The sequence below is a fragment of the Hippichthys cyanospilos genome, chromosome 11 (genome assembly GCF_059441005.1).
Source record: "Hippichthys cyanospilos isolate Australia breed blue-spotted pipefish chromosome 11, RoL_Hcya_1.0, whole genome shotgun sequence".
Taxonomy (NCBI): Eukaryota; Metazoa; Chordata; class Actinopteri; order Syngnathiformes; family Syngnathidae; genus Hippichthys; species Hippichthys cyanospilos.
Window position 1 is genome coordinate 4,418,974 of NC_142379.1, and position 23,527 is coordinate 4,442,500.

General features: G+C 41.8%; 2 protein-coding genes across 10 annotated transcripts in view; one reads left to right on the top strand and one right to left on the bottom strand.

Annotated features, from left to right (window-relative positions):
• Positions 1 to 871: 871 nt before the first annotated feature.
• On the bottom strand, positions 872 to 16,505 carry picalmb (phosphatidylinositol binding clathrin assembly protein b). 9 transcript variants are annotated; one of them, XM_088427196.1, is made up of 24 exons: positions 15,849 to 16,505; positions 12,625 to 12,767; positions 12,404 to 12,479; positions 12,231 to 12,333; positions 11,380 to 11,473; positions 11,112 to 11,223; positions 10,929 to 11,035; positions 10,814 to 10,855; positions 9,284 to 9,295; positions 8,251 to 8,336; positions 8,039 to 8,162; positions 7,822 to 7,955; positions 7,029 to 7,129; positions 6,713 to 6,865; positions 6,320 to 6,403; positions 5,950 to 6,042; positions 5,695 to 5,805; positions 5,409 to 5,525; positions 5,299 to 5,329; positions 5,122 to 5,221; positions 4,338 to 4,397; positions 4,141 to 4,245; positions 3,706 to 3,811; positions 872 to 2,423 (listed from the first exon to the last, which is right to left on the bottom strand). In XM_088427196.1, exons 1-23 carry the CDS (start codon positions 15,976 to 15,978, stop codon positions 3,719 to 3,721), a joined length of 2,211 nt encoding a protein of 736 aa, XP_088283322.1. In that variant the 5' UTR covers positions 15,979 to 16,505; the 3' UTR covers positions 872 to 2,423; positions 3,706 to 3,718. The 9 variants fall into 9 exon arrangements, with proteins under 9 accessions (XP_088283322.1, XP_088283324.1, XP_088283326.1 ...); XM_088427198.1 differs by lacking the exon at positions 9,284 to 9,295 and having other exon boundaries at positions 15,849 to 16,504; XM_088427200.1 differs by lacking the exon at positions 6,713 to 6,865 and having other exon boundaries at positions 15,849 to 16,504.
• Positions 16,506 to 23,085: 6,580 nt separating this feature from the next.
• zpld1b (zona pellucida-like domain containing 1b) overlaps positions 23,086 to 23,527 on the top strand; it is an 8,662-nt gene continuing 8,220 nt past the window's right edge. The window contains exon 1 of the mRNA XM_088427773.1: positions 23,086 to 23,227. Coding sequence (XP_088283899.1) covers positions 23,086 to 23,227 — 142 coding nt within the window. The remainder of the gene's footprint in view (positions 23,228 to 23,527) is intronic.

Sequence of the window (23,527 nt, forward strand, 5' to 3'; positions counted from 1 at the left end):
ATGACTGTGCTGGACACTAAAATGTTGGGTTTGGGGGGCACTGAATGAAAAAAAAAATAGAAAAAAACTGACAGTAATTTGCATTTATTTCCTAATGTTTTTAAATTGTTCAAAAATAAATACAAATTATTTGATCAAATTAACCTTAAAAGCAAACTATACTAGATTATTAGCGAGACAGTGGGTTTAGAGGAAATTACAAATTCGGTGTTGGAAGAGTATAAAAATTAGTTGATTTGGTACAATAAAAAGAATATAAAAACAGGTTTCGAATTTTTAGGTGATTTGTTTTGGTTGGGGAAAAGTACAGACACAAAGACAGTTTTTATATGAATATAAGATTTTTAACAATTGCAAAAACTCAAATTTTGTAGTTTTGGAAAGTGATTGTGTTTGGTTTTTTTTTGCAGTCACTTTTTGTACTAATAATTGATCATGAAGGAAAACTAGAAACAAAAAAAGTCATGACCAAAAATTTTTAAAAACAACCGAAAAGGTAATCCATATAAGGTCATGAAAGAAAAAAACCCCAGAAGCGATTGAATGTCTATATATAACAAGTGGCTTTTTCAGATCTGCTAAAGCAGGTTCAGAACCAAATCCTGACTTTTCAAAGCTCATTCCAAAATATATAAAAGCCATGAGAAGCACAAGTGCGGTAAACAGTGCCAAATCTATTGGCATGGACTCACCAGTGAAATTAATGAAAGGGATTAAAAGTATTTCCAAAGGATTGCCACCAGGCTGTTGAATGATACAATGTCGCGTTTTGCAGTGAGTTTGTGGTCCGGACAAACATTTGCTCATCATTAGCTTGTTTTTGTGGAAGAGAAAGAGAAGAAAAAAAAAAAACAGAGCGGGAAAAAGGAACCTTTGTTGTTTTTGTGGAAGCTGCTCTTTATTTGAAAAAGAAGAAACAAAATTTGAGTTGTCGCCTGCTACAGGTTCTAATGACAGAAGAGATCATCCTGAATCAAGACTTAATAGGTAGAGTCAAATTGGATTTGAATCGTGTTCATATTTCATACATCTTTCTCTTTTTGCAATCAAAGAACAGTGACTTTTCTTTTGTCTTAGATATTCTATTTACACTGAGCGCCGATCAACAGTGCTCGTCCCTCCTCCTCCTCCTCCTCTGCCGCCCGCCCGCCGCCCGTCATCAAGCCTTCATCTTAAATCTCCTGTACGATTCATGTACATCAAACATGCCAACGGAGCACATTTGACAAGCGGGGCGACGGGCGGGTGGCTGCTTGGAAAGATGTTTGCGACATGAAGACAACTCTTCACATTCAGAGTAAAGGCAGCCTGAGCCGATGGCGTGCCAAGCTATTAAAGCAAAATGGAGCCCGCCGTCGGGATGGTGCGTGAAGTGTTACTCAAGTTACAAACAAAAAAAAACAAAAAAAACCAAAACCCTTTATAGGCACAGAATGCACTATGTACGGTTTAATGCAGGGGTAGGCCACCCTTTCCCTAACAAGTCCTCCAAGGGTCGTATTAAATTTATGAAAAATATGATCAAGTCCCCCCCCATCATTATATATTATGAGCATGTTTTAAAGATCGCGTAGTGGGCCGCTTTGGTTTCCCACCCGCTTCAGCGGAAACCTCTGCGCTCTCAGCGCAGTGGCGGCTGTGATTTTTTTTTTCATTTTATTTTCATCTAGCAATAGTAAATAAAAAAAAAAAATAACAAAGTCAATATTTAGTGCTCTGTCATTCGGCTTAATAGGTGTCATTTATATCACAGCTATTTGTCATTCTACCGCTTGATGATAGTTTGAATGCTCAAGCACTCCCACGCGTGTTCAATGCTCATTATTATGCGACGCCGATTTTACAATAAACCCCCGCTCGAGCTCCTTCGACCGATAATCATAAATAAATACAAACGACACACAGGGAATGTCTACTGTAAACACGGTAAAAAAGACTCAAACTAAACGGGTGTAAACGTCGTTAGCATCACTACGCCGTGACGGTTGGTGGACTCGGTTGCTCGGACAAAAAGGGAAGGTCGCCATCGCCCTAAAACCGCTCCCCCCTCCCTGTTTGCTCAACACGCGACCGCAGTTTAATTTTTTTTTTCTTTTCTGGTGTCTTTCTTTTTTTTTTAACCAAATACATAACATCAAAGTTTCTCAGCAGCCAGAACTTTACCTTTACAGATGACACTGTAAAATGGAGAGGGGAATCCTCGTTGTTACCATGGTTACTGAAAGCTGTCGCAGCTCTCGGTATTTTCAGGGAGGTGGCGTGTGTTTCTGTGTGTGAGAGTGTGTTGTGGCTGTGTAAGCGGGGATAAGGGGTGGGGGTGCGTGAATGTCTCTCCGGTGTCCTGGACGAGGACAAAGCTTTTTGCTGCTAAGTGCTTCATCTTTCCAAGAGAGACGAGCTCTTCAAAGTTACATGAACTGCGTCTGCAAGGGAGAAATACAAAAATGAGAAGAACGCAAGCATTGCATCAGTTCAGAGCTACTGTTGGATAAGCCCCGCCACACTAGACTTTGCAGCATACATTCATTTAGCTACCAGTTTAGAAGAGCGCCAAAATGAGCAAAAATGTTTAAGCCTTGTAAATGCTTGGGTGTCTACTCACTAGGGATAGACCAAAAAAAGATAGACCCAAAATAACAAAAAAAAAAACAAACCTTAATAGAGGTTTCATATTTACTTCCCATATTTTCATTTAAGCTATATGTCCAAACAGTGTTTTTTTTTTTAAATTGTTTACTGAAGGGGTTTGCTATTCTTTTTTTTTCCTCTCTCGAGGTTTTGACAAAAGGTCTGATGTCCAAAAAGATTAGTGTGTCCTCAGTGGACATTTTTCACATCTTTGCATCATTTCCAGCCAAAAGATAAGAAACAGGCACATTATTTGTTAAAAACGTCCGTGTCATTGCAGGCTGGATCAAACCTTTTGTTAAATTCGTGGATTAAAGACGATCACCTCAACTTTTCCACTAGGTGGAGCTATGCTACATTTATGTTTTCATCCACTTGTGTAGTGGAACTCGAGAGAAAGTAGTGGCTGTCTACAATCATGCATCTATGGAATTGTCACTATGCATAAACCACTAAATGGGATCTTCATTACAGCAGGCTCATTTTATTGTCAATTTAATCTGTGCCTCATTACCTTGGACTTTCATCATCTTTAATATATACGTTTATATATCCAAGCATCGTAACTGAGAGCACATTTTCATTCAAAAAAGTCAATCTGGCAGCAGACAACAAAAAAGTCAGCTAGGACAGTTTCTAGGATTAAATGAATAAAATGGTATGTTTGCAGATTATCAGCCCCTGGTTGTGTGCATCAAATATATACTTATTTGAACAGACTGTTGGAACTGTCAGAATTTGAGGGTTGCCTAAATAAAATTTAATTGTGCAAGTGTACATCTATCAACTAAGAGTGAAAACATTTCACGGGCGGGGCATAGAGAACAGTCAACTGGTTGAATTCCATTAAAAAAAAAAAAAACAGTTTAGAGCATTATGTGATGAGTGGCAGGATAAAATGGCAGCATGAGCCTCATTAAAGTCAAGACAGTGAGTCAAGCAAAGCAAAATTGATATCAAGCCAAGAAAAAAAGAGCATGTAGCATCTGTATCCAATGAAGACAAAAGCATGAAGAAGGTGGCATGAGAGAAGACGAGCAGCCACGCACGGTTGCCAGCAGAAGGGGCATGCTGTACCTAAAGAGACGCTCTACAAGAAATCCTTGAGAGAGAGGTGTGCAAACGGGTCCTGTCCGGGAGCTCGGAGAGGACTCTGGCTGGAAGGACTAGAGGCTGCCGAGGGCTATTCACAGGAAAACACAAACACACACACACACAGGAGGTAGGAGGGCCAGAGGAGAGGTCAGAGAACCAGCGCAGAGACGAGGGAAGAGGGGGGATGAGATTAGTTCGGACAAGCGACAATGGCGAATCAAATGTTTTGGGTAAATGGAGGAGAGGAATAAAAACAAAAATAACGAGCGAGGAGATGATGAGCAGTTGGAGATGCGAGCCGGGGCTCGTTCGAACCGCCATCATCTGTGTTAGCGCTAACTTGGGAACATGACACAGGGTGACGATTACACACACATACACACACACACTGACACCTGCTTAAAGTGGTGCACCCACCTGAGTGCTGGACACGGAGCCAAAAGGGTTGGGCGGCCTCATCACGGGCTGCCCATACATCATGGCGGGTGGATTCATCATGCCCATGGAGCCCATTTGTGGAGGCTGCAATGAAGGATTTTGTCAGACATGGCGATCAAACTATGCAAGTTCTTCTACAAAAGCCACCGTGGTCTGCAGGACTTCAGAGCACTCACCATGCCATAGCCCATCATGCCTGTGGGTGTGGTGGCGGGGAAGGCCATGATGGAAGGTGGCTACACAGAGAAAAAGTTGTTCAAGACAACAAGTGGAACATGGCGGAAGATACTGTCCTTAACCAATAACATTTACAATTACATTCCATATATATTGTGGATTTTTTTTTTCCAATTATAAAGAAGAAAAAAAAATTCTCAATGTTTTATGCAGCGTCACTCATCTAATCATGACATTCTGCTTCATATTGTGTTAGCACAAGGGGGTGTCTTTTGCTGTTGACTAAAATGACATCACAATTTCTCAGGGCCCGGGTAGTGACCAATCACGGCTCATCTGAGTCATCTGAGTCGGGTCATGTGACGATGAGCTGGGATATAGTCGTTACCTGAGTCCTGAGCAAATGTGGTGATGTCATTTTCAGGGAACAGCAAGAGGCGAAATGGCTGCACCGTGACGAATAAGGACAGGTCTGTTTTGCGACTTGATTCAGCTTCCACAAATGATGTATTAGAATGTAATATGTAAAATATATCAGAATGACATGTTGAGATAAGTGGGGATGTGGCAATAATTGTAGGGAACATTTGACTTGAGTTCCCCTTTAAAAAAAGAAAGTCAGGTCAGAAATGTTATATACTGTACTATGCACCCTCGCTAAACACATCATTCTGATGATTATTATTTCTGTGTAATATAATTAAGGCAGAAAAAACCCTAGTTTTTTTGTTTGTTTTTTACTGTATCAAGATCTCTTCTTAATCAAAATGAAATGTAAATCACCATGGAGACAGGGTTCCAGGTCGTCGTCGGCGCTGCCTTGGGTTGCCAGTTGGTGCCACCAGTCATCCTCTTCTCACCAGGTTGACTCCAGTGGATGTCACTGTGGATTAAGGCAGCTTGAATTAAGTGCTTCTGAGGTGCTGCTGCCAAGAGGGCGCATAACCGGGAGCCACTTACTTCTTCATAGTTCCGTTTCCGATACCGAGGTCTGAGAAAAACATGGACCAGACATGCAACATTTATGCCATTACGAAGCAAATAACCAACATTCAAAGATGCATACGTACTTCCAACAAGGTTGGCAAGGGAGGAATCAAGGTCATCTGACACCAGCTTCTCTGGCTGCTGATTGGACGACAGGTTGGAGCCCGCAAGAGTGGGTTTCAGAATCCCTCCGGTGATATCTGAAAGGCAAAGTTTTTTTGTTGTTTATTTTTAATTTAAAAATGAAGCTTGACTCTGCAATTGTTTTGCAGACAATTTCACAGGGTGTATGTACATCAATGTAAAAAGGGTTGACAACCACTTCTAAAAACAAATACAGCAAAACGGTTGGCAAAATGCAATCCTCACCATCAGCATTAAGGCTGTTGTTGCCTGTAGCTTTGGCTCCAAATACAGACTCAAAGTCCACTTGAAGACCTCCTGCAGGTGGCTGAGGAGGAGGCTGAGGCGTGGAGTATCCTTTAAGAAGATAAAAAGACGACAGCTGCAGTTAGGACAAGCGACGCCTCTCAAACATGGCTCGATTCTACAAGCATGGGGAGTCGTCAGCTAGCAGTGGCGCGGGATTCACCCATCTATGCAGACAGAGAGAGCCTTCAATACCTCTGAATAGACCTGCTACAGTAGAGGGCTCTGTGGGGAAGGGAGCCTGGTGTGGGAGGTGCTGGGCAATGGACACTGGGCCACAGAAGGAGTCTGACACGCCACAGGAAGCATTAAGAAGTAGGAGAGGAAGAGCCAGAGCAAAAAAAAAAAAAAAAAAAGTCGTTTCAGGACCAAGACAAACAAGCAGGCAGGAGAAAAAAAAAAAAAAAAGAGGCAGCGAACATGTTAAGACTTTTTAGTCACAGAAGTTTGAAATATTAAAAGAGAGTTATTATAAATGGCAGGAAGTGACTAAATATTAAAATAAAAGCTGTTGGGGGTATTGTATAGGATCCAATGTTTTCAGGACTAGGAGTCATTGTAGTACCTGAGATGGAGTGTTCTAGCCGCACTGTGAATTTGTTATCGGATGAAACTGAAGAGTTTGAGTCAATAAAGGGATTGTAACAATCTAGGGAATCAAACATAGTGTTGGTAACAGAAATAAATAACTTTAAAGCTCTACAGCAACACGTTACAAAACCATCAAAATAGGAGTTGGGTGGGATCATTTGAAAGCAGGTGGGCATTTGACCTTGAATGACATTTAGATATAAGAGGAGAAACACATTTTCACTGGAAAAGGCAGGATTTTAGCTTCAAAAACGGACAACACTGACAACATTCAGACTACAGCAACATGGAGGACAAGCGAGCTACGTCACGCTTCTACACGGACATGAACGAGGACAATGCAGAAAAACAAAATGAGAGTCATTACCACCAAACATTTCATGAGCAGATGTCCTAGTGGAAAAGCTAACACCGTCTGAAGACACGACAGGTAAGTGAGAGGCATCGACAACGAGTTTTGAGAGGAAAGGGTTAAGGTTTGGCATGGAGTCGTCTCCCGCTTCGGCGGAGGTGAAAGGATCTACAGGCAGGCAGAGAGAGAGAGAGAGAAAGAGACAGAAGAAAATGAAACAGACCAAAAACAAGTGGAGAGGAACTGGTGGACGTCAGAAACGAGAACATGCAGAGCAGGCCGAAAAAAAGACAAAAGGTGTCGCTGGAGAGCTGCGTCGGTGGCGCTCTACCTGCCCACGCCGTCGCCACGGGGAGCCCTGACGAGGCGGACTGCATGGGTGGCTGGAACGTTGACTGAAGATCAAACAGGTCATTCTCCATTTTCACCGCACTAGAAACATCACGGAATATCAATGCAGTAAAAATGAATAAATGAACATTTTCTAAAGTAGTCAGCTTCTCCCTACTGTAATAATAGGTGCATTAATATGGGGTGTAATTGGTTTAACTGAATTGTCCTTTAAAAAGGAAAAACATCTCCATGACATTTTTTTGCTGTTTTTAAACCATAATATGGAGGAAACGTGTTTTAAGGTTAAAAAAAAAAAGAAACTTAGCAACACATTAGCTATGTGTTGCTTTAGTCCAAAACAAAGAAATTTACGATAACTTAATGTCTCTGTTCAGTAAAAAACCATGCAGCTCAATATTTGTGTTTTCTTTATCAAAGAAACAGCAAAAAATACTTTTTTTTTTTTTTTACAGTACAGCTGCCTTGAGTGGTTTTGAGTGTTCAGGGTTTAAATCTCATTTCAAGTCCTCTCGCGTGTTTCCAGGTACCCCGGCTTCCACTTACTGTACATTCCAGTAACATGCATGTTAGGTATACCGAAGACAAAATAGTCTACAATACCCCGTAGCCCGCATCGCAACTGGTCACCTTGAATAAGCTCGATTTAAATAACATCCTAATAAGGACAAGTGTGACAGAAATCGGAGAAAAGGGTGTTAACAAAAGCAACTATTTGCCATTGAATCATCATTTTCTATTTGCAGCTCCAACTGCAATTTAAAGTAAGGTACCCGTTAGAGCAGCTGGGTGTGGAGAACAGATCGATGGCCGGAGCAGTGTTAATAGTTCCCCCTGTGGTTGAAATGGGCGACGTATCCGTGGTGGCAAAGGAGGGCCTCTTGGAGAGCTCCTTGAGTCTTTGTTCCTGCAGGAGGAAGGACGCACGTCAAGATAAAGCAGACAGGCAAAAGAGAACGACTCGAGATAAGGTCAGCTCAATCGAATCACCTTCAGCGCTTTGAGTCGGGCCTGCTCTTCTTCTAGCGCCGCCTGCTTTTCCCGCTCGTCCACTTTAGTGAAAGACATTCCCGTGCTGGCCAGCGATGAGACGGCGTTGGACAGAGTGCTGGCCCTGTGGGATGCATAGACTCACGCTGGGATGAGGGCAACGTGGCATGGCGCGAGCGGGGAAACGAACTGTGACGGGCAAATTAACATACCTGCTGGCTGCCGTGGAGTCTTTCACCTTCTTGCCCTCTAAAGAGGCCAAGTGCTGCTCCAAAGCTTCGAGGAGGCTGCTGGGAGCCTGTCGTGGCCAGAAAACACGCAGTAAGCATTCTGCTCACATACTGCATGACTGAGTGTGTGCGTGTGTGTACGTGGACATAGACACCATGAAGGACAGTGGTGGGCAACCAAGTAGGAACTGAATATAAATTATCTTTTTTATACAGCAGTAGCTCGAAAGTCAAACATCTTAAAGTGTAAACAATTGAGACCTAACCACAATTTGGGGTTAAAAAAAAAAAAGCCCGTTACTTTGTTAAAAAAAAGAAATCTTCAGCACTGAATTCATTCACTGCCATTAATGAATATATTGACAATTGTGTTTTTCCTATGATGATAAGACAGGTGCATGGAAATAACATTGCTAATACACTACCATTTCAGATATCAAATTCAACACGGTATCTTGTGGTTCTTGAAAATGTTGAATTTCAATCGAAGGGTCAACAGTGATGACCATAACCTGTCATGGCATCTCACTAGTAGACCTCATTTCCGCCATGCCAGCATCAAACAATGCAATATGACAATGAAACAAACAAAATTCACTGATAAGTAAGTTCCAACCTACATAGTACCACTGTATATCATTTTAGTTCCTGTGACAACATAGACTTGTGGTTGCCCACCATTGACGGGCCAATGACTGCATTCCAGCCATACACTTCCTCTGCATGAGAGCAACACGTGTACGGGATGATGCACTGTACTGCAGCGTGTTCAACAACCTTTTGGTGGATTGTTGAAACGGGCCACAAAGAAGCACAACGGGGCAGCCATTTTGCAGCAAATGAGCTACCTCACTATGAGGGGGAAAAAAAGTCACCACATAGATTTTTTTTTTTTCTGTCTATCCCTTTGGCTGTTTGACACGACCATGTGGGAGAAGGCGCGGAGGCATGCAAAGAGACAACAGCAGTGAGGCAAGTCACAGACAAAGAAGAAGAGTGAAATGAGAGTACTTACACAGACTGTGAACTAAAGTGGAAAGATAAGGGGAAAATACAGAATATAAAGGTGGTGACAGTCAGGGGAGAAATCCATTTGAGCTGCACAGCAATTAAACCGCCGACAGCACAGCACCTACAGGACAAGTTGTGTGTAACCTTAACTGTGACTAGACTGCAACCTTTGGGTGGACCTGACACCTTTATTTGCTGTAAAGGAAGTGCTGAAGAAGAATATAGAAAGGAAAGCTTAGGGGAAAAAAAGAGAGAGCACTTCCCGTGGAAGCATGCGCTCAAGAGGGAAAGCATGCAAAGTGCAGAAAGGAGCGGGCAAAGCCAATGGCGGCCATCTAACTCATCGGGTGCCAAAATAGTTGGTCAGTTTTAAAAGCGGCACTTCAAGCATTCATGTTTGGCTGTTTCACTTTCATTGTTACTGGAAGCCTAATTAAAAATGAGCACCAGACATTTTTACACCCTTGTTTAGCCTAAAACTTGCAAAATTGAAAAAAGTATGAATAAGTACCTGGGATTGCACATCTGGACTCTTTATTAAAAAAAAAAAAAAAAGTAAAAATATGTGTTTGGGATTGAATGAGCTAAATACACCCTCATTTCCTAATGAGCTCAGTACTAAGGCTGTATTGAGTATGGTGCTTTTATTTAAGCCAATCAAAGAAGGGTTTCACCTAGCATCGAAATGTTTTATTATTGTGCATGTAGTTTGGTTTGCAGTGTTGTAGAGCACCACAGAAGTGTTTCTCATATTGTGTTTATCTTACTTTAGGAAGGAAAACTTTAGAAAGCCCTTTGTGGGATATACAGTAGCTCAGTGCCCCAAAAAAGTCCTTGTAACGAGTAAAAACATGATGGCGTGCTTCGTTTATGTGTGTGTGCGCCTAACATTGTGACTTGGGTGGGCGAATACTAATATCGACAATACACGGCCAAATTTGAAAGCATTGTTACTTGCGATTGCAGCCGATACTAGCCCTGGAGAACCCACGGGGTCAGTTCCCAATGGTATTTTGTTAGGAGAAAGGGGTTCTTGGGTCCTCCAGGGAAAGTATAGACTGGTCTCATTGAGCAGTTTTACCATCACGTATTACAAATGAGAGACATAGAAAATTGCAATTCATTTAATGAAATTTTAAGGAAAATGCTGTCAGGGTTCTTCCAAATTTGAAAATTCAAATTCCATATCCTAATTTCCAGTGACCAAAGAACTGTAAGACAACTAGAAAGTTGTTAAAAAAAAAAAAAAAAAGGAAATGCATTAAAAAAAATAAATATTGATAAAACCTGGAAAATGATCAATTTCCCTAAAGGCATAGAAAGCCACTTAAATGGAATAGAAAGGTCTTTCTTTAAAATGATGTGTCACTGTTTTTTGTTGCGTTGTGGGGTGCTTGTGGTATCAATATCTGTGATAAGTTGAGTATTGTTAACTGCCTGACATCTGCTCTCGAAAAAGTGGAATAACACAGACAAAGACAGAAAAAGAGAAAAACATTAAGGAAGAGACAGAAAGAGATTGAGACCAGCTTACCTGGGAAAGGTCTGGAATATCTCCTCGGTCAATGCCCACCTGCTGTTTGATCACAATGAAAGCCAAATTATTTTTTCCCCCTCCCTGCTCATGAACCAACAAAGCACGGACATACTTCAGCAACTTTGAGGAACTCTGATATCCGGGTCATTCGGGTGAGGAATTTCTTGTAAATATCCAGCCCTTCTTTGCACTGGGTTTTCTTCATATCAAAGTATTTCTCTATTTGGTGGGGGGGAGTAAAAGGTGAGGAAGTACCATCGGTGCGTTAAGGGAGGATGAGGAGTCTTTCTCTTACCAAGCAGGTTGATGATGCCTTCGTTATAGGCAGCAAAGAGCCTGATGGAGTCTTTGAAGAGGAGCATGAAGGCTGCATTGATGACTCCATTAGTCAGTTCGTTGGCATTGACCTGCAGGAAAGCAATCAGCGTGGTTTGCACACACGCCTGGCATTTTTCTTTTTGTGGCGTTGGGGTGAGAGAATGCGTCGATGCGGCAGCCTTGTACACAAGTGACTTTTTTTTTTGTATGCTGCTGCACCATAGGGAGCTTCACCTCCGACTCACATTGAAATCAAGGAGAGCGTCCATCTGGTTCTGAATGATGGGGATGGTTTTGAGCAGCTTCTCAGTATTCATGGTCCTCATAACACCATCCACCCTGTATGAACAGGGAGAGAAAAATCAGCGGAGAGTAAGACAGTGACAGAAATAGTAGCCACAGCTAGAGATTGTTGCTGGGTGTGTTGTCCACTAGAACAAATAAACACCGCACTTCAAATAGACTCCTTTTTAATAGATGGCTTTACTGTGGCCTCTTTTACGCTGCCTGAATGAGGTGGCATTTTTCCAAGTCACTGTTGTGTTTAAATGACATCAATATTGAATGTGAGGACATGACATTTTCCACCTTCTTGGGTAGGAAACACGGTTAGGTTTGTGTGCTGCATTTGGGATTGTAAAATGGACACTGGCAATCTGAAGCATGGCAACATGATTTATTATCCCTGCCTACCGCTACGCAGAATATTTAGCCATTTTCAATAGTAAAAAAAAAAAGTACGTTTTGTTTACCTTATAGTTAAAAAAAAAAAAAGATATCTGGTATTGATTGTAGGGACTCTTTCATCAAAATAAATACTTTGTGTGAGTTAATTTGGTAATTCTTCATGAAAGGTCTCCACAAATTAGGGTAATAAAAAAATATCCACTTGCTATTACATAAAAACATGATATATTGATTGCCAGTCACTACTAATTATCAATATATTGAAATACATGAAAAAGGTGCACATTTCCACATTGATTTTCCTCCATTATGCCATTTATTGCTGTTTGTGTGCAGTACTTTAGTGTCCCCAGGGCCCCTTCAAACTATAGGACAGAACAACATCCCGTGTCAACATCCAGCGTCTTACCCTCGCTTAACTTTGGTAAAGTCAAAGGCAACCTGTCTGTACGAGACGGCTTTCTCGTTCAGGTATCGACTGTACCTCCGGATAAACGTGGACATGTCATAGCCTGCAACAAACAGGCGTAGGACAAAATGACAATTTGCAGAGAGGCATCAGTAAAAGGTGGGCGGGGTTACCTTGCAGGCCGCTTTTGTCCAAGAAATTACTGAGGTTGAATAATGTGTTCCTCGAAGCCAGGTACTGCACAAAACGCTGCAAAGAGGAAAACGGGGGAGGGCAACAGGAAACATTACTAAAAGGTATTAATCTAATCATACATGCAATCGTAATCTGCTTGACATCAGTGGCCTGGGTTGTTGTGAGATTATCTGGCATAACGCGCGCGTGTGCGTGTCACCTCGTTGCCGTACACCATGAGGTGGTGCGTGGTGATGAGCGACTTGAAGACGACCACCCAGCTGGTGTTGGTGGTCCTCTCAAACAGCGAGTCGGCCAGTTGAGGAATGTTCACGTTCATCTCGTTGGTGCAGTGGATCAAGTCTGACATGGGGACAAGTGATTGTGATATGTGATCACATACATTCTGTCTCTTTTTTTTAAAACCTCATTAAAAAAAAAAAAAAAAAAAAAGCACAGAAACCATGCTGATGCAAGGAATCGTAACGATTTTCCACGTCCTGCCTAAAAATAACCCGAGGTCAGATTTCCATGGGGGAGAAAGTGATGGTGTGTTGGTTCCCGAGGAGCTGATGGCGCTTCTCTTATTTTTGTCTTCTACAATAAACTACTGAAGTGACGTTATGCGTTTTCAAACATGGTGGGCCCGTGAACAGTCCAACACCTGCTACTGCAGACTATGAATAAACAGAAGTGACCGCAGTGGTGAGTGACAAGCAGAGATTTGCATACCTGACCTGGTTAAATTCATATACTGTGTATAGCGAGAGGTCACAGGTGCAGATATACCCGGCAATAACAAAATTCCAAATCGAATTTGGCAGACGGATGGCAGGATTTAAGACCTTTCAAACTGTGAGCATCTATAAGCAAAGGTATCGAACAAACTGGCTGCAATCCAGAACCCGGCCAACTTTACTTCAAAGGAACAAGAGTAGCTCAAAAGGTATTTCCAAAACCAGCACTTTTCTGAAAGCTAAAAAAGGAACATGTTCGTGACCCATTAAAATTGCATATTTAAGGGAAAAATATAGGTGTTTGGGGAAGACAGTCCTACACGTTCAACAATGAAAAAATATCGATTACAACCAGTACATTAGACTGTTTTCACAATACTTTGCCCTTCCCTCCCAATGTTTTTGTATTCAGCCTATACAATGACAACGCATTCATTTAATTTTGGAAAATGCTAATCAATTCATAGACTCTAACATGGCCTCCTTTTAATAATAATGAGCAAATAGTGTGCTAGATTCATTCAGTTTTCTGTTCACTGTCAACGGCCGCTGCCAGCGACCAGTAAATCATACATGTGCTGTCCCACTTGCTCGCGGCTCATCTCATTTTTAACATCCGCGATACTGGCCAAGGGATGCAAGTCAAAGCTGCTCGACCCCGTTTAAAAAATATATACATTTTTTCTTTATTTTACAATAACAAACGCAGCTGCCGACGGCACGGATCATATCAGTGGAGTTTGTTGGGTCCTCCTTTCTTTTTTGCCGTCCTATATTTGACTCGTCAAAGTAGGGCAGAGTAACCTTCGCGAGAAGCGGCCGCTAGTTAGCATGGGTGACTGACTGCATGGCCTAGTGAAAAAGAGCGAGGAGGAAGGAGGAGGATGAATATGGAGGAGGCAGCGCCATGTCACAGCGAATACTGTACTCCAGTTTTTGGGGGGCTTTTCGTGGTTTATCAGGGCACTGCTGTGACAGTCGTGGTGATTCATACTGAGGGGAATGACTTGCCTTGCGTCAGCATGACACACAAAGATAACTTGTGGAGAAATAAATCATGTTATGCGAGGGATCAAAGTGCAAAGTGTAACTCGGGGTCAGACTAAATGGAAGTGGCAGAAAATCATCTACGGGGTGGGCCAAAAGTAAAGATATACTTTAAAAAAAATGACATTAGCACATTTACACTCATTTATTACAATTACAGTTTGAAGTTTTAAAAGCACCAAATGTCCTACTCTGGGTTAAGGTTTGTAGTTAGGGTTCCAAAATATGGTTTTAGCGTTGCACTTTAAAGTAGGGTTTCAAGACAGGTTTGGGGTTTTAAAATAATATAATATAAAAAAATTAAAAAAAAGGATGCAGTGATTGACCTAGTGGCTCATCCTTCCTTTTGCAATTGGAACACACTGTATTGCATGTTATCATGTGTATTTGTGATAAAGTTTTAGGTTGATGAGTTCAAGTACTCTGTAGAGCCTCCTTAAAAAATAAATAAATAAATAAGCTAGAGCCATCTTTTTTGTGCCATGAAAACTCACTTGATAGTGCACGCGCCAGAAAAAAAATGTCAAGCAGTGAATATTGTTTTTACTCTGCATGGCAGGAAACACACCAGAAACACAGTGAAGTGTTTGTAGTAGATAGTCGATAGTTCAGCATGCTAAACAACAATTACACTAAAAACTGTATTGAGGTAATGGCAACGGTTGCCAGTGTTTACCTGGTGTCTCAATCTCCATTATAGCTGCATCTAGCATTAAAGAATATTAAGCAGCGCAAGTGCTCCATATAGGCTGGCCTGATTAATGACAGTACACTTTGAAGCTCGTACTGATCACATTTTAACAAAAGATATTGCGTCAAATGTGCTTTCAGTCTGTATCTAGAGAAGAAGAGGGAGGTAATGTGCTGCTTTTGAAAAATCAAAAATTAATCAAAGTTGGCCATTCATAATCAAGCGTCATGTATCATTTGGTCTTCAATGTTAACCCCCCCACTAAGGACCAAAAACAAAACTTTAATTTTGATCTGAATAAATCGTCCATTTAAATTCTTGATAGGCGCAGCCTTAGTTGATTGCATTGGATTTTGCTTAATAATACATCTTTCATTCTTGAAACGATTTTAAAATGATCCACGGTTTCTTCGAACTCATGACGCCCCGAGGGTGACACCTGAACGGCACAACAGGTGTGCCACCTGCCAACGACTCAAAACGGGCATAACAAGCCTATTCGTAAACGTCAGAACAATTAATATTAATAATGAACAATCCTCAATTGGGTAGAAACGGGAAGTAAAAATGAGTGATATTTAATGGCAACAATGATATGAAATGTCAAATCGATGGCCTGGATCATAAAAGTCATTTTATATTAGCATCTACTACTACTGGAGCTTTCACATACAAGCGGATAGCTAAAGATGGGCTAAGATGACTTTAAAAAAATAAAAAAATGTCATTTATCGAAACAGCTCCAAATATTGATTCTATAGATAGTCGAAAAAACGATAGTGAGAAGACGTAGCTTCATTTGCTGTATTTCTACGTCCAGCTCCGTGACGTACGCTAGCTTTAGCATGTTAGCGGCGCCTCGGGCTTTGAGGCCTAACAGCCGCCATAGCCTCGCCGATGGGGGGCTTTTTGCGTCGACACTTTTGCTTTTAAACCCCAAACAAAAAGAGATACATTGAGCATACTTACAGTCTAAATGCTTCTTCTTCGGGCCCATGATTTCGTGAGTGGTAGCCTTGCATACTGTTTTGGATACGGCGGATCCCGTTACGCTGTGTTGGGCTGCCGTTATCCGGTCCGTAATGCTTTGCCCAGACATCTTCGCTCACTTGATACAACACAAAAAAAAAAGAAAATTTTGGGGATGGGGGGGAAAAAAGCACACTTGCCGGAGTTTATCTTCGTCAATGATCGCAAGCGAAGGGAGAGGAAAAAAAATGTCCACGTCCTTGCGAAACCTGGCCGGACTCCTCCTTGCCTCTCCCACCGCGCTGGTCGGTATGAAATCAGAGCTAAGCTAGTCGGCTATTATAATGAGGGCGGAATGTGGCGACAACAACAACAAAACGTTCGGTGCCGTGTTGTTGCGCCGCTAGCTGCCCGTCGCGCGTTCAAGGCTTGCGGTGTTCGCATTCATCCGCCCCGGCTCTCGGTCTCGCTCTCATGCCGCTGTGGCACACCGGATCCCCGCCTGGCTTCCTGCAGCCTGCCTAGCGCCGCTCCGCCTCCCGGTGCCGCCGTCGCCGATGCAGCGCAATGGTGGGAAGCGAGAAGGACGCAGAAGCAACGGGCCCAAAGCGGGGGAAATGGCGGAATTTATCAGGAGAACGCGACGCCCAGCTGACCCTGGATCAGATTGGGACACCGCCGGGCTTTTTCAGTCTGATGTGACGCAGGTGCACGATAACTGACTTCAGTCGAGTTGAGGAAGAGTATGACGAGCCGTCAGTCGCAGAATTCACGAATACCTAATATACACACTAAAGAAACCTTATTTCTCGATTTATTTTCTTTACATGCACTAGTGCATTCATGTAGCTTTTAATTTCACGGTGGCAGCCGATACAAGAATTGGCCGTTCTTTTGGAGCAGTTTAACTATCACTAATAAGAAATGATAAATTCAAGAATAAAAAATTACCATTAATACGCTATACTGTAGTGGAATACATAGGGCTTTCTTTAAAACCGCAAATGTCAAACTCCGGTCCTCGAGGGCCTTAATCCTTCATGTTTTGAAGGTCCCTCTCCCCAAAACACCTGATTCAAATGATTAGCTCATCAGCAAGTTCTGCAGGAGCTTGAAAATTATCCTAATCATTTGACTCAGGTGTGTTTGACAGAGGAGCATCGAAAACATGGAGGATACCGGCCATTGAGGAACGGACTTGGACACCTTTGTTCTAAACCAGTGGTTCTCAACTTTTTTTTAGTGATATATTCCTGTGTTGGAATGTCCAATATACCTCCCATGCATGTTTTGGGGAATGTGTGAGGAAAATGGAGTACCTGGAGAACATGCAAACTCCATACAAGAGAGCCTGAGCCAGAATCGAACCCACGACCTCTGCATGTGAGGCGAATCAGTCTGAAAAAAGCCTTATTTCAAGCTGATGACAATAAGCATCCATACTAGGCCTTTTGCAAAGAAGTCACTGTAAGAAAATGTGGCAATATGTTGCCTCACGTTCCAATTAATTTGCCCTTAATTTAAAAACAAAAATCCGTGCTTATCATGATGCTAAAAAACAATAAATTTGGTTTGCTGATACCTGCAGAAACTCATAATTCATAGTTACCTATCTCAAATCTCATGTGGCACTAGTAAAACACTCTTACATCCAACTGAAATTCTGTCATCCACACAAAAAAAAAAAAGCGTGTGATTTTTATTCCGGTCAACACGCATGACTGAAATGCTCTGACACAACTGAATTTTCCCTCATCCTCATAAACAAGTGAATGCTCTTACGCGCTACTGAAATCCTTTCATGTACAAAATTGTTTTGGGTCATGTCACCAGCAAAAACACTCTCACAAACTACGAAAACACTTTCACACACAGAGTTGATATTTTTAGTGCACGCGCTAGTTTAACATTCCCATACACTTTTTTTCACTCTCAAACATTCTTAACAGCACATGCTGATCTCTCTCATGCGTTAATGATACACTCTCACACATTGTTACAGTTGGTTTTGCACATTGCTGATTTATTTTTATACTTTTTTATGCTAATGAAATGCACACACCCATTACTTAAACACTCTCATCTATTACTAAAATGCTGCCAGACACAATAGTCAAAACATATTGCACTTTTTTTTTTCCAGTCACATCCACGGGTTACATGCTCACACACATTTGCTGATCGCATTCGCCTTGTTTGTTTTTGCTTACATACAGAACCTGGCTAGTGATGCTCTCATACATAACTATTTAAAAGTTCAAAAACACATTTTTTTTGTTTGTTTTAATAATCTTATACACTTATTTGTGAGGAGCTTTCATTGGTTTAAGATTAAAAAGGAAAGCGATATTAATACATATAAACTAAGACAATTGATTTAAATACTTGTGAAACTAACAACAGGACAAATATGGAAAGTGGCTTTATGGTGAACAGAGCTATGCATAGAAAATCCACATTATAGTTTAGGTTTGGAATTTTTTTTTGTTTCCCAGTCAAAAAGATAAAGAAATACAAAATAAACACATAGCACGTTGAATAACAAAAACACAGTTTTGGCTGGCCTCTGCAACAGCCTTTGAACTATGGACCATTGGCTACACTTTGCTGTGCAGTGAGAGTTGTTGAGCACAGGGGGGCAGCATAGAGCCATGTGTACTAACGCTTCTTTACTGAATATTTGCAACTGTCACATTTTTAATCGCTCACGTGATTACAACTTTAGGCAAACTGAAGATTAAAATGTAATATGATCTATATTTGGATACAGTACATTACAGGTGCAGTTTTTTTTTTTTTTTAATGGAGGTCCAATGCATGTCCACATGACTCACAATACACGTGGATACATGTAGACTAGAAAACCATATTGGGTTGCATTCATAAACAATGACGTACTATTGCGTTTCAGTGCTCTATTTAGATTAGTTGAAGGGGTCTAAAACAAACATGTTTGTTATTTTTCATCATTTAGCAAACATCCAATTGCAATATTAGGACAAAGCATACCAAATATCATGATTCATTTGCAGACATTTTAGTCTTAATTCTCTGCTACAAAGTGCTAGGTTCGAGTCTTACCTCCAAACCACGTGAAATATTTTTTGATTCAAGTACCCCTAAAGAGCACAAAGCATTTTTAGATTAAAAAAAAAAAGACTTACAAGAGAGTGTCGTACCAAACAGGATTGGTTTACTCAACTTTAGAATTAAATTTGTAGTGGTATCTAAGTGTATTTCATTCAGAAACAGAAAAAAGATCATGTCATATTTTCTGTTTTATTTTTGGCTCATGTGTGGGAAACTTGCATCATTAACGACAATGTGCATATGTATAAAGTTAACAAAATGAAGGCATCCGATGTTTTGCAACTGTGTCACTATAAGACAATTCTGCAATAAATTGATTCGTGTTCCAGTTAGTTTGCTCTTAATTTGAAAATAACAATGTAAAGTTCCTCCCACAGAATTAAAAGTCTCACCTACCCCCTGAATGGCCTTTACGTTCCCCTAGGGGTGCTTGTATTCTCGTTTGAGAACCTCTGATGTCAATTAATAGGCCTTAGGTGTGACCAGGGGCGTAGTTGAGGGGAGGGATGGAGGGGACACAGCCATCCCCCACATTCTAAAATCCCTATCCCACTGAGGAGCGACTTTTGTTGTAATGCATTGTTGTTCTTGAATGTCGGCGAAGGGGGCAGCTTCCGATTGTTCTTAAGGTGGTTTTAAGACATCTACGTAACATTGAAAAATAATTGGCGAAAGTAAGTTTCTTCTTATCCGTCATCCTTATGACAAGAAGTTTTGAACATGCATGGATGTTATGTCATCCAAGAGATCATTTCTTATGCTTTTGTGCCCTACTTGGGCTCAACAAAACATAGAGAGCATCTAGAAACTATTTCGACTCAAACATCTCCTAACACTCCGCTTCTATTGAGGTGAAGGGGAAAAAAAAAAAGGTTTTTGGCTTTTGGATTCATAGTTTACTGAGAGTTGAATCCCAGCAGGGCCTTTGATGAGGGCTTCACTTTTCCGCCTGTGTTCAAACCGGCGCGTCGGATTACCGCCTCACTCTCACAGGTTTTGTGACGCCTGCTCCATCGCGCGCTTTAGATGAGCGTGGATGTTTCAGCTCCATCAGATAGCAACGGCTTTATCTGGAACATCTTGAAAGTGGCGGCGGGTCGTGACTCGTGGGCTTTTAAAGGTCTCTGCGAGCGACGATGCGACAACTGATTCGTCGGGTTCAGCGGAGCGCTGCCCGAGATACGCAACGGCTTCCTTGGCGTCCAGAAAACTGAATTTACTTAGCCATTTTCAGTTGTAAAACTTTACTATTTTGTCTCATTACTTTGATAACTAAATTATTTGTCATGTACAGGTAATACCTTTGAAACACAGACTTTGCCACTTGCTGTCAACTGAAAATGACATCACATGTGCGCAAGTCTCAGTAACCACCAATCACGGCTTACTTGTTTGCTAAGTTTGGTCATGTGACGTTTGCAAGCTGAGCAGCGATTGGTCATCACCCGAGCCTTGCGTACTTGTGATGCCATTTTCAGTTGACAGCAAGTGCAAGTGTGTTTAACTAACTTATCCTTTTACTGATGCAAACAGCTGAATGCATTTAGAATCCCTTTAACGTACATTTATGAGGTTGTGTCATTTATACATCTATTTATTTATTTATTCGATGAATTGACCTTCATTTAACCAAGCAAGATGATAAACAAAGTAAAATAATCCACATTATTATATATATATATATATATATATATATATATATATATATATATATATATATATATATATATACACACACTGTATACGCAATGTGTTACTATGAGGCCCCCAGGATTGTGTACAAGAGTACCCTATTGAGAAATAGTGCGAATAACATAGTGAGTAAAACAGTGTGATTCGATATCAAGAACAAACTCGTGCGTCTGAAAGACTAGCCAAGAAGTAGAACGCAAGGCTATACACAGACTAAATAGGTCATTAGCTGGGTGGGAGTCGTACAATAAGAAAAGACGCTAACGGGCTCGCCATATGTATTCATTCCATGTGTTGGCGGCCATCTGATCCCCTTCGCTGCTCTATGCCACTTGTTTGCTTGGAAGCGACCCATATTTGATTTCGGCTCTACCTCATCGTCAACAGCCGCGGGCTTCATCAGGAATTCCAAACGGGGTCCGAGGCCAACACGTGAGGCCCAGTCACGGGATGGGGGAGGTCAACACTGACGCTGGGCAAGTAAGCACCGCGAGCTAATAAAGTCTCTGCTGTATCTGTGAGTCACGACGCAGAATGATACATTCCTGGGAACAATTGTGGCTGTCATGAAAAAATATCTCTTACAGGTGTTGAAAAGAAGCCAGATGCTGTATACTATAATCATCCAGTCATTTACCTTTCCTCACTTGGGTCGTTCTCAAATGGGGATACGTAGAAGCACTTACAGGGGTAAATAACATTTTAAGAGGATTTCTGCAGGTATCAGCGAATCTCATTTTTATTTTCAAATGAATAGAAAATTGATTGGAACACGAGGCAAGCAATAGGTAAATTGTGGTATCGTGGCTCTTTTGCAAAAGACTTTGTTAAATTTTATATGATCCACAGTAACACAAGACTGATACTTGGTATTGGTACACACATATCCCTAGCAAGGATTCTCAATCTTGCTTTTTTTAAAATCGATACCAGAGCGTGTACTCAATTGAAGTAGTCACCAATAAGACGAGTACAAAAGTTTTTGAAGTTCTTTCAAAAACAACATTTTTAGTGGGAGGGATCATTTTAGAGAGTGTTCGTTGCTGGTATCGGTTTCCATGGTGGGTTTTGATATTGAAATTATGCCCGGTATCGGCCCGATATGGACACTTGGTATTGGTACTCGCTCATCCCTAGCAGGCATGTTCAATGCCACTTTTTTGAGACTGATACCAGTATAAGTACTCAGCTCTCGAGTCGTAACCAATACCAAGAATCGATACTACTAGTACTTTTGTGACGCAAATTCCCTCCTCCATCAAAAACAAAACAATCACAGATCATTTAAAAAAGAGAGCCTATATATTCAAATATATAAATTCCACCTAAACTGCATGAAATTATTATAAATTTTCTATTGGTTAAATTCGTGGCTACTGGTATCGGCTTCTACGGCGAACACCGTGAAATAAGGCCAGCTATTCGCTTGATACGGATACTTGGAATCGGCCCGCCATGTCCGTTGTTTGAGCACATTTTTCTCCCGTTGTCCGAGCTAGTTTGAATTTTATTTCAAAGTTGTGAAGTTTTATAACAAACCGTGCAAGTTTTTTGTGACTGAAAAATAAGCGGAGTGTATTTTTCATAAGGGCTTGGCTTGCCAGCATGTTGGAATATAAAAGGAGCATTACCTGCAGGTCGAGAGGACAAAAGCGTAAAAGGAACTCGGCATTCCCGCTTTTCCTTGCGTCGTGCTGGCGTAGGCCTCGGAGAGCCTTTCAGTGACGCTTTGTGCATCCCAATCATCTTCAGCCAGCGCTGCATCGGACCATGAGCCGACTATTATGTGGATGTGAATCCGGGCCGCCGCGGTGGCCGATGACAGCTTAATTCCTGGGCTGACCTCCGCGCCCCCCCAGCTCATAAACGACTACCCCGCCCCTAGTGAGGCCCGGCGTTTGTGCCGGCTGACAGGTGATGATCAGAAACGGCGGAGGCGAGTGGGAAACGGCGAGGCCGGATCGGGTTTCCGGGCTCCGTGAAAAGATTTGTTGAGGCCGTTTCAGATCTGATGGAGGTTCCCACGTCCGTCACCGAGGCCGTGTTTGGATAATGGGCGCCGCTATCTTTCATATCATACGCAACAAAATGCGGGCGAGGCTAACGATCGCCATCAAAAGTCCCCCCCCTCCCCCCCACCTCGGTGGGGTGGCTTTGAAGGCATCGGGAAACAGTTAAACAGGTGTAGAAAAGCCAGCGGTGGGGGTGATAACGAGGCGCGACCTGGCTTAAAAAGGCCTTGAAAAACAGGGAGGCTGGCGGCCATCATGAGCGAGTGAGGCGAGGGGGAGGCCAGAAGGTGGATCGGAGAGCCCGGAGATAGACGCCGGTACTACTTTGATCGAGGTCACAGAGGGCGCTCGCCTCCGGATTCGCTCTCGCGCTCGGGAGATAAACGCCACTTTTGAGCGTTCGCCCCGGGGAAGGCGCGGCACGCCATGTTGACCCTCTGAAGATGACGGCGGCCAAACGTCTCGCGGATGCCCAAATGACGCCGTCGTGCTTCCTCGTCCTATTGCTGATGAGCGGCGTCGCGTCCGTGTCGGCCCAGTTTAATGGATACAACTGTGATGCCAACCACCACAGCAGGTTTCCTGGTGAGTGTGTGTGTGTGTGTGTGTGTATATATATATATATATATATATATATATATATATATATATATATATATATATATATATATATATATATATATATATATATGTTCAACGTTTTCATCTTGCTTTTAACTTTTGTTGATTTCCATGTCCATTTTCATCAATCATTGGTGAATGATGTTATTTCATAGCTGGCTATTGGTTGACTTTGCTTGCTAGCCGTTGGCTACAAGGAAGTCATTTTGGGATATATATATACATATATACAGGTAGTTAGACATTTAATCAAAATGTGTTTTA